We start from the raw sequence: 10773 nt of genomic DNA on the forward strand, positions 1-10773 counted from the left end.
GCCCCATCACGTTTCGACATCAGCGGCAGCCGCTTCTCTCCACCCACCCACCCCCCCGGCCACCCTTCCGCCCCTGCCTGCTTGTGTGGCCGGGAAACCGAGAGGCTGGAGCGTTGGCCAACACGTGAGGCTCATGTGATGGAGGGAGGGAGAGGCGAGGCTGGTCCGTCCCTCCCTCCCTCCCTCCCTCCCTCCGGTAGCACAGCCAGACGTGCCTGGAGTCACAGGGTAAAAACGCGTCGCTCCCCTCCGCCCCCTCGCTCACATTTAACCCAGCCTGCAGCCTTCCAATTACTCCTCAGCTCGCCGGCGCAAGGGCGCCCCTTTGCAAGCCCGCCGCTCCCAGGTAGCCGGGGAGGACATGAGCAGCCGCAGCAGCCGCCGCCGCCGCCGCCGCTGCTAAACTTGACTTCGCTCGGCGCAGCCCTCGGCGTCGTCGCCTGCTCGAGCCCGCGCGGCGGCTCCTGGGACGGGTCTCTCCTTGGCTTCGCCTGGAGTGTGGAAGGGCTATTCCGGCCGGCCAGGTGCCAAAGCGAGCCTTCGGAGAAGCCGAAAGCCCATGGAAAGGATCACCAGCGCTCAGCCTCCTCCTCCTCCTCCTCCCGCTTGTCTGGGCAAACTGGCTGCGCTCGACGGCGGGGACATGTCCGGGTAAGAGAGCGCGCCGAAGGGCTGACGGGCGTTGCTTTTTCACGGGGAAATCGCCCCGACTGAACTGCCCGGCGTTGGCCTCGAAGACCTTCCTTGGGGAGGAGGACAGCGACGCCTGCGCTAGCCGTCTAAGGGAAGGCTTAGGGTTAGGGTTATATATATATATATATAACAATTATCTTCTTCTTCTTGTTGTCATCAACAGGTTGGACTTTGCTCATATGTATCAAGTTTACAAGCCCAGGAGAGGGTTAAAAAGAGGGGACGACAGCAAGGTAAGTGCAATTGCATTTTTATTTTTATTTTTTATTTTTTTTGCTTCGGGTTCTTCTTGGGTGAATGGCGTTGCTCCCTTTTTAAGTGAAGACTTGGGCTTCCAACTTTAAAAGCGTTTGAGGCTTTCTTTTAGAAGAAGACCCCTGGCTTTGGGAGCAGAATGCGAAAGTTTAGGGGCTACAGAATAGTGGTGTTTGGAGGATAAAATTATTAGGGTGTACTACGAAAACCTATTTGATTAGAAGTGTTGCCTAAAGTATTTTTTTTCCTGGTAATGATCTCCCGGAAGTATTTTGGTTCAGGAGTTTTTTTTTCCTGTTGCAACGAAAATGGTTCTATCTCCTTTCATTCAAATTCAGCTTTGGTTCAGAAACAGATGTTCTAAACCAGGTTTCTTTCCCCCTTCCCCTTTTTCCCTTCAAATTCAGCTTTGGTTCAGAAACAGATGTTCTAAACCAGTTTTTTCCCCCTTCCCCTTTTTTTCCTTTCAGGAGACTTACAAGTTGCCTCACAGGCTGATTGAGAAGAAAAGGCGTGATAGGATTAATGAATGCATTGCCCAGCTGAAAGATCTTTTACCAGAACATCTCAAACTTACAGTAAGTAAAAATCTGGCCACTGGCCAGACTTGTCTTCCTTTTCAGAGGTTAGGCTGAATGGATTTTTGTATGGATAAAAGCGCCATCTAGAGGATTGCTTGGTCACTTCGGATGAAAGTGAAAAGGGCTGCGTCTGGGTAGCTGTGCAGCTTTGTGCTTCTTATCAGTATTTGGTCTTGTAATTCTGAAGAACTTGCAAGTGAGATTCGGAGTATACAATACCTTAAATCTGACAGGAGGCCACAGTTTATTTTGGAACGATGGGGTAGCTTTGATTTCACCCTTTTTCCTATGTTATTGTTGCTTCAAATTCCATGTTCTAATTTATCACAATACTCCAGAACTTTTAAAATCAAAGTTTCCTGTTTCTTCTGATAAAATAGGACTGCAATCAATGCCTGCATACTTTAAAAAAAATAAGGAAAATGTTACTTAAATGATCCAGTTTCCATTTGAAAAATGAATCCTTATTTGGGAACTTTTTAAAAAAGCACTTTCTCTTTAGTTATATAAAATAGTTTTATTCCTTCCAGGGTTTTTTTTAACCTGAAATATATAGACATGACTGTAACTTCTGTTACTAATTCACAGGATAGATTTAAGTAGCTTTTCATCAGAATAAAAGTGGGTTTCATTAGGAACATTATGCTGTGTTTAATTCAGTCCCTGCCCATTTCCTCCCATACTTTGCCAGCACGTATTGCTCCCTACATTCTGTTTCCTTCAGCTAACCAACTCACTCCTTTCCTGTTTTCAGACTTTAGGACACTTAGAAAAAGCTGTTGTTCTTGAACTTACCTTGAAGCATGTCAAAGCATTAACCGGTCTCATTGAACAGCAGCAGCAGCAGATCATAGCTCTCCAAAAAGGTTTACATGCTGGTGAGTACATGTTTAACACCTTTTCTATAGTCATGGATGCCTTTCAGATCTAAATTCTCCATTAAAACATACCTCTGCTCGTTACAATAAACTTCTCACTGTAAAGCTTCTTTAATTTATCCTTGCCTCGTTTTTTAAAAGAAATATAAAACTTGGCAGCTTTCTCCCTTTCATCTTGAACTTATGTTCTTTTCAGTCAGGGTGAGTTCTTTATTTAAGTTCCGAACGCTTTTTTTAAAAAAAGATTGGGCTGCTGAGCCATGTATCATCTGTAGATCAAAATGACTTTTTCTTATATAATATTCCAGCAGCCTAGAAATCTGGATTAGTTGTTGCAGTTCCAAATTGCCAAGAAGTTCTTCTCTTATTTCTTTAAGTCTGCTTCTTCGAGCCATATTCTGTTGTCCTTTAAAGCAGTCCTCCAAATGTGTTGTGGTAGTTTCCAGAGTTTTATGTACATTGGAAGTTGCAGCCCCAGTTAATTGAGAAAACATCAAGTTGAGGACAACTGCTTTCAAGTTTAAATTACATTTCGATCCAGTGTTTTCTTCTATAACTGGAGGAGCCCTTTGGTTGGATACTACTATCAGTAGCATAAAGGGACTGTCTGCATTAACAGTGGTAATTCCTCATGTAAGATGTTCTAGATGTAACAACAAGGTAGACAGAGGTAATACTGTAGGAATTGGGGAAAGGGGAATATTCTGAAGTATTGACTTCCTGGGTCAAGACAGCGCCCTGCTGTCTCTCACTACATGGATGACTAGCAATATTTTGATAGCCCTTTCTCATGGTATTGTGAATGAGCTCCAGGAATGTGGAGGAAAGGCCATATGAAGGGGTGGATCCATCTAATGAAATAATCTAAACATTTAAACATTAAGCAAAATATGCAATTACACAGGGTTAGTGTAAGAAGCTCTTTCTCATGTAATTCAGTTGATTTGTGCCTGCTCTCACTGAAGCCTGTAGTACTTTGAGGTCTCCTCTGATATTTCGGGTCCCCAGTCATTAAAAAAGATTAACTGTTAACTGGAGACTTACTTTGATAAAGAACCAATGTCATTCAGCTGCTTCTCCCTTATTCCAAACCTGGATTTTAACATTCTATTGAAATGATATCTTTTTTATTTAAGTACAGTAAAACCCGGATTTCACCCTGAGACACTCAGATAAATTAATCCATTATAGCGAAGTTTCTTTCTGAAGCAGTTCCCATATGCACACTTAACCTGGAAGGAAACTGGGGTGACTTAATGGCTTTTCAGTAGATATAGTTTCTTAGGAGTGCATGACATTCTCATGTTCACTGAACCTTTTTGGTATATCAGATTAATTTGTGACTAATGTCTCTTCAGATGAGCTGCCACCACGGAGTCTTGAATCTAGCCAGGAGATATTTCGGTCTGGGTTCCAGATGTGTACCAAAGAAGTGTTACAATACCTGGCCAAGCACGAAAATGCCAAGGATCTGAAATCATCTCAGTTCGTGAGCCACCTTCACAGAATGGCAGAAGCTCTGCAGAGTGGAATCAGCCGAAAGCCTGTAGACGCTACCCCAAAGCTTGCAGATCTGAAGGATAAAAATCCATCTCTGACCAAAGCCGCTGAGGCACATGGGAAAAACTGTGTGCCTGTGATTCAGAGGACTTTTGCCCACTCCAGTGGAGAGCAGAGTGGTAGTGACACAGACACAGACAGTGGATATGGAGGTGAGCTAGAAAAAAGTGACTCTAAATCTGATCCACAGTATTTTAAAAAGGACACGGAGCTGAAATACACTGCCCAAGAGAGAATCCCTTCTATTAAACAAGAAAACGAGGATCCACCAGCAAAACGGACCAGGATGGACATGTCAGAGGATGAAGACCATTTTAGTAATAATGCGCTTGGCTCTTCCTCCAACAGCTTCTTAGGTCCGCATCCCCACCAGTCTCCCCTTTGTTTGCCTTTTTATGTTTTCCCTCCCTCGGCAACAGCCTACCTGCCTATGTTGGAGAAGTGTTGGTATCCGGCCTCTGTGCCTATCTTATATCCAAGCCTCCCAACGTCCACTGCAGCACTTTCAGGGTTGATGAACCCAGAGAGAATGTCTTCTCCTTTGCTATTGCCTCACCGACTCCCTTCGCCTATACCGTCCCATTCCCCCATGGACTCTACGGCTCTTCTTCAAGCTTTGAAGCAGATGTCTCCTTTGGATCTGGAAACCAAAGACTAAACAAGGAGGGCCTCTCTTGTTCTGTTTGGCTGAGTTTGAAATTATTTTGGATTTCTCCCCATTCTAAACCATGTGTGTGGGCGGCTACATGCCCGAGTCCTAGTTAGCGAAAAAGAGGAGAGGTGTGTGTGTGTGATTGTTACATTAAAGTAATCTTTGGATATGCTTTTACCTTTCAGCTATCTGAGAGACCTTAAATCAGCTAGGATTATACTTTGCAGTTGTGAAAGAAAACCAAAAGATTAAACCGATTTAGAGAGAGTGCAGAAAGAAAAACCTGGTGTGTCTGATGAGGTAATGATCTCGAGAATCAAAAATTCAGAATTAGGTACAATGGCTTCCCTAGCTTTCTGGCATCACTGATATCTGAGGTCTTAACATCCAGATAGATGAATCCTTCGGGTAGCAGTCATTGGCTAAAGCATAGGAAGTCATTCAGGGAGATGTTGAATCTAGTTTCTTGCCTATTTCAGCTCAACAAAATCTCCATTTCCCCCAAATGCTATCTGGAAGTTTTGTTTAGTTTGAGCTGCTTGATAGGTACTGCTCTGAGGAGGCCATTTTGAAAAAAACAGACCATATGCCTCCTTTTCCGTATTATAGACATTGTTTTTCTTAATTTCTGACAAAAAACTATTCGCAAGGAAAGGACATTGGCTATCAATAATTAGATATTGGTCCACCTCTGACTAACATAAAGTGTCATTAGCTTGACATTGGAATGGCTGTTACTCTGGATCCAGGTGTGTTGTGAAGTATTAGTAGAATCCTTTTATCTGCCTGGTTCTCAGTTTTTCCCCCAAGTGTTGTACTACCTGAAAATAATTGAAAATATTTTCTATTTTAAAGTGGTTCCTTACCCGTAGTTGAACATATATAGCTTTATTCTTGTCAAAACCAGCATAAATTGGTATCTAAATCAACACCATAAAACACATTATAATTTGACACAACAGAGGCCTTATTTGGAATATTTTGAGATAACCCGTAGTAGTCCCTCACATGACCATGTTATGGAAATCCAGAGCCATTTCAAACCTATCCTTTCAGCATCTTCTTCCTAGACCTGCAAGGATCTGACTGTAGCATTTTATAGTTAGAACCAGAGACAGTTTTCTTAGTTATAGTATAAACTAAAGTGGGAGCTGATGAGAGAGAGAGAGAGAGAGAGAGAGAGAGAGAGAGAGAGAGAGAGAGAGAGAGAGAGAGAGAGAGAGAGAGAGAGAGAGAGAGGAGAGAGAGAGAGAGAGTACAGCGTATTTTCCCACCCATACTCATCCAATTGGGGCAGTACAGAAATGCTCTAGCAAAACTAAACAAGTTTCTGGCTAGGGCAAGAAGAATATAAGTTAGAAGAGTCCTTCCCTCTGCATAAGTTGAGTGAAACACTTTTGAAAAGACAATTTCCTGCCAAGGTTGGTTCTTGAAATTGGATTAGAGCTTGTAAGAAGCAGATGAGCAATAATCTCTTGGTAAGGAGGAAGCACCTCTTCCTTATGTGGTTAAAAAAAAGCATGTGGTCTGATTTTAGGTTAGAGACCAGATGTGATATTCTGGGGCTTCATCTTGCAGCATAAGAACCACAGCCACTCCCAGGGAAGAATTGTGAGTCATGGATTGTGGTCTTTGCCTCCTGCTTGTCATCTTGTTTGCTGGAGCATGACAGTGCAAAGGAGATGCCTGCCTTTTCCTGGAAGATGGACAGCAGAGCAACACAGCACAATAGAAAAACTGCCAACATGTAAATTGACCCTAGATGGAATGAATCTTGCAGCAATGAACAATCCGCCACGATTCCAAATATTAAAGTTTTGAAAGATCAGGTCAAATGGTGGTATTAATAATTTGTTTTGAAAAATGCCGTACTGTCCTCTGATTATATTATTGCACCAACTGCTAGAATGCACTATGCTCAATTACAGGTTGTGTTTGACCATTTATATTTTATTGTTGGTTTGAAAAACCACATTTTTTGTACACAGTTGTTGCCTTTCTTTGCAAAAATCTATTATAAATGTGTACATATGCATATTCTATGTTTCAGAAGTCTATTATTTGTACAACTACTTAAGTTCAAAGAAAGTGGGAAATATGAATGTATTCCTATTGTGTTTTTTTCTTTTCTTTTAAAGAGGGGAATGCCTTGTTCTTCCTCTCAGGAGAAATAGACTGTTTATATTTTTGGAACCTTCTTGAAGGTGGGTAGAGTGTAAATATTTTTATCAAGAGTAAAAGTTAAGTAGTTGTTTAAAAAATACTGAATAAAATTATTTTCCTGTGGAACTTGAGTTCTTGTTCCTCTTTGTCGGAAGAACCTGTTGATTGTAATAATAAGACTGAAGTATCTAAGATAGAGGTACTTGTAGAGAAATAGAAAAGCAACTTAACTTGAGTTTAAGGCCACTGAATTAAGTGGAACAAGAGGTCAGTTGAAGTGATAAGATGGGAATTGGTGTTCTTATACTATCAAAAGGACTACATATCAGTTTCCCCATGTGGCTCTCTAGTGCTATTGGGAGAATGTATCATGTCCCTCCCTACTCACTTTTTTTAAAAAATGAAAGACATGGGGTTACAATGGCCTCATTTTCTATGCATTATTTTGTTTTTATTTCATGTGATAACGAATATTCTTGGGCCAATTACAAAGCTAGGTAAAATGGGAAAAGCCATTCTTTTAAAAAAAAGATTAACAAGTAATATCCCAGGATGAGATTACAAGTACTATCCCCATGTAATGAGACATTATTTTAGATGTCTCAAGATTCACCTGAAAGAAGAAGATCTTAGGATGATGTCAGGTGATTAATATGGACACCTGGCATGTCTTGTTGACGTAATTCCATAAGCTGGGGCCATTGGGGCCCTCACCCTTGTTACCAGATATCTAATTATAGTTGTCAAAAGATCCCAAAAGATGACCTTCAAGGATGACTGAAATATTTGGCCAGCTACATATCAGATACAGTATCATCTCCCTCCCTTTAAAAAAAAAAAGAACAAACAAGGAACAGTCTTTCTAAAGGGAGCTCCAAACTAAGTCTCATGAATACTCAAGTGGCATAAGAAATTGCTCATGAGATTTTGGCACCTGAAAGACAGATTGGGCTGGGTGACTATTTTCACTATTATATTTCTATTTAAATTGTAATTATTTCTAAATTCGCATGTATCCATTTATGTTACATACCTCTTGACTATCTTTTTTGCATTGCCGCTTTTCTTTTTTTGGTGAAATACAAGGGGTTGTCCTGTTTTTACCTTCATTATCCCTTCAGAATGAATGTATGTGGCCCTGGAACTGCCCAGTATATCATTTTTGCCTTAAAGGCATGTCCTTCTTCTAAATGTGAAGGAAAGGCAAAGGCACTTCAGAAGGAACAAAAGGCAGAGCCCATCACCCTCTGTGCCAAATAGTGGCGCCACTGAACTACAACAGGACAAGCTACTGCTTGCAGAGCAATCACCTCAGCGGATCTTCCTAGCTTACCTCAACGGCAAGCCAATTTTTCCATTGGCTCACCTCTAAATATTTCACCATTCACTCAAATCACATTCAGAATTGAAATCTATATGGTAACTCCAAACAGTTTGATGCTCTTATATTTTCTTTTCTTTTCTTATATTCTATTAAGAGAGAGAGAATTTGGTGTAGTGGTTCAGGTTAGAGGTGTAAATTCCACCTTAGACACAATGCCTGCTGGGTGATCATCGACCAGTCACACTCTCTCAGCCCTAAGAAGGAAGCAATGGCAAACCACTTCTGAAATGCCAAGAAAACTGAAAGCACTAATCCAGGCAGTTATCAGGAGTCAATACTGACTTGAAGGTACACATGTACACACAAAATCTTGATATAGTAATATTTGGCCTATGGGCTCATATGGGTAAATGTAATCTAAAACCAAGTCACTTTTTGAATCTTGGGCTCCTGGAATTCAGAAGCAAAAAATTATCAGTGGTCCAAAAGCAAAAGATTTCTGATGAAATTGAAAGACTTGCTTGTTCATTGCTGTTAAAAGGCATGCAGCTGCATTCTATATAGTTGAAGGTTTTAAATCATGCCTGTCACATTAAAAGGAATCAAAATTGGAAGTTACTGGATACACAGATCAACATGGCAAGTTCCGACCTATCTAAAATAAATATATATAAAAAATATACTTCATGGCAAGCAGACATGATTAAGAAGACATAGCTCTAATAACAATTCCAGCATGCTTTCTTGGTCCATCAGGCTGAGCTAAGTTGGAAACAATTCAATCCATAATTTTATTCCAGTCCAAAAGTAGAAATCATTAAATTCCAAATAAAGGTCAATATTTTCAAAGCGGCTTCCACATAAAGGTCAATATTTTCAAAGCGGCTGCCACAGTTTGAACTAAGATTTGAAGTTCACAAAATTGTGATATAGACTCAGTCCGTGAAATGCACAAATCTTACAGCCTCCATTTGAGTGCATCTAGAACTAGACACTCTGAAGACCGCAAAACTCCTAGGAGGCCACTAGTTTACTTCCAAATAGACCATCCTCTGAAAGAGATGTCCATTCCTCCATCTCTCTGTCTTTTGCTTTCCACACACACAGAGATAAAAATTCCTATACTTTATGTCAGTGTTTCCTCAACTTTGGCAACTTTCTGATGTGTGGACTTCAATTCCCAGAATTCCCCAGTCAGTAGGGGTGGCTGGGGAATTCTGGGAGTTGAAGTCCATATATCTAAAAACTCCAAAGTTGAGAAACACTGGTCTAGATGATTGAAAGTCTGGTTCAGAAACAGAATCCCCAAGTCAAATTCAGGAAAATGAATCTATCTCACCATTAGGGTCTGGTTATTCAGCATCCAATCCAGCAGGTGATTATTTTTTCTTTTTCTTCTCCTCCTAAGGTGCTTCATAAGCTGGGACATGATATAGTATCAATAAATAAATCTAATCCAACAAAATCACCAAGCTTTTAACATGGTCCATAGGCTAGAGATTCAATATGCTTTAGACCATGGACGATCTTCACCAGTGTCACATGTCCAACCTCAGCATATTATAGTGGAATTTAGCAAAAAGTAGCAAAGATAGAGAAAGAAAGAATCCTAGGCATTGTAACCATTATTCAACACCCCATTGTCTTGATTTCTATGTCCACAGATCAGCTACATATGAGCAGGAATAGCAATTTTTCTATGTAAGCCATTCCGTAAACCCTTTTTTTTTAAAAAAAAAACAACCAAAACTAAACTAAACTAAAGAATAGAATAAAATGTTTTAAATTGTAATTAAAATAACAATGTCTCAACATCCTTAATTTTATGCAAATTCTGTTAACAATGCCACATTTAGCTATAATATATGTGCTAATATATAACTGCAGAAATACTAATGTTGGAGAGAGCACCTATGGTTTCACCATGAACGTTGTCCCAGCAATGAAATCATGAAAAAGTCTCTTTTCTCTGTTGGGGCTTCTTCCAAGGGAGTACTTCCTCAGCTAAGCAGATCACATTAGGTAAAGGTAAAGGTTCTCCCGCACATGCATGCTAGTCGTTTCTGACTCTAGGGGCTCATCTCCGTTACAAAGCCGAAGAGCCAGCGCTTGTCCGAGGATGTCTCTGTGGTCATGTGGCCAGCATGACTAGACGCCAAAGGCACACATGTGCAGGGAAAAGCAACAAAGATGATGGCTAAATTGTATGATGGACAGTTGAGGGAGCTAGATATGTCTAGCCTATGGAAGAAAAGGATTAGGGGGAACATGATAATTGTCTTCTGGTACTTGAGGGGCTGTCACAGAAAAGGGGATTGATTTATTCTCCAACGCACCAGAGGGCAGGACAAGAATCAATGTGTGGAAACTGGTTAAAGAGAGATCTAACCTAGAAACAAGGATAAATTTTCTAGCAGCGAGAACAATTTATCAACGGAACTGCTTGTGTACCAGAGTTATGGGTGCTCGATTAGTGGAGGTTTTCAAACATAGACTGGACAACCATTTGACTCAGATGGTGTAAGGCTCCTTGAGCAGAAGGTTGGACTAGAAAACCTCCAAGGTCCCTTATAGTCCTATGATTTTATGTTTTATGTTCTAGAACATTACAGGCATTACTTAGATCTTCAAGAAAAGCCTTTCTGATTCTTTATGAGTTGCCTTCCT

General features: G+C 40.8%; 1 protein-coding gene across 2 annotated transcripts; it reads left to right on the forward strand.

Moving 5' to 3' along the window:
- The first annotated feature begins 216 nt into the window (after positions 1 to 216).
- BHLHE40 (basic helix-loop-helix family member e40) lies at positions 217 to 5847 on the forward strand. Of its 2 annotated transcripts, XM_083356622.1 has the most exons (5): positions 217 to 651; positions 857 to 926; positions 1419 to 1526; positions 2284 to 2407; positions 3766 to 5845. In XM_083356622.1, the coding sequence occupies exons 1-5, from the start codon at positions 560 to 562 to the stop codon at positions 4623 to 4625; spliced, it is 1254 nt and encodes a 417-aa protein (XP_083212748.1). In that variant the 5' UTR covers positions 217 to 559; the 3' UTR covers positions 4626 to 5845. The 2 variants fall into 2 exon arrangements, with proteins under 2 accessions (XP_083212748.1, XP_083212749.1); XM_083356623.1 differs by lacking the exons at positions 217 to 651; positions 857 to 926 and adding an exon at positions 1037 to 1317 and having other exon boundaries at positions 1387 to 1526; positions 3766 to 5847.
- Positions 5848 to 10773: the final 4926 nt, after the last annotated feature.

This window comes from Vipera ursinii, assembly GCF_947247035.1.
Source record: "Vipera ursinii genome assembly, chromosome: 2".
Lineage (NCBI taxonomy): Eukaryota > Metazoa > Chordata > Lepidosauria > Squamata > Viperidae > Vipera > Vipera ursinii.

Coding starts and splice junctions, on each gene's coding strand:
- BHLHE40 (XM_083356622.1), top strand. CDS start 560: ATGGAAAGGATCACCAGCGCTCAGCCTCCTCCTCCTCCTCCTCCCGCT. Junction 652..856: donor GACGGCGGGGACATGTCCGG/GTAAGAGAGCGC, acceptor TGTCATCAACAG/GTTGGACTTTGCTCATATGT. Junction 1,527..2,283: donor CAGAACATCTCAAACTTACA/GTAAGTAAAAAT, acceptor TCCTGTTTTCAG/ACTTTAGGACACTTAGAAAA.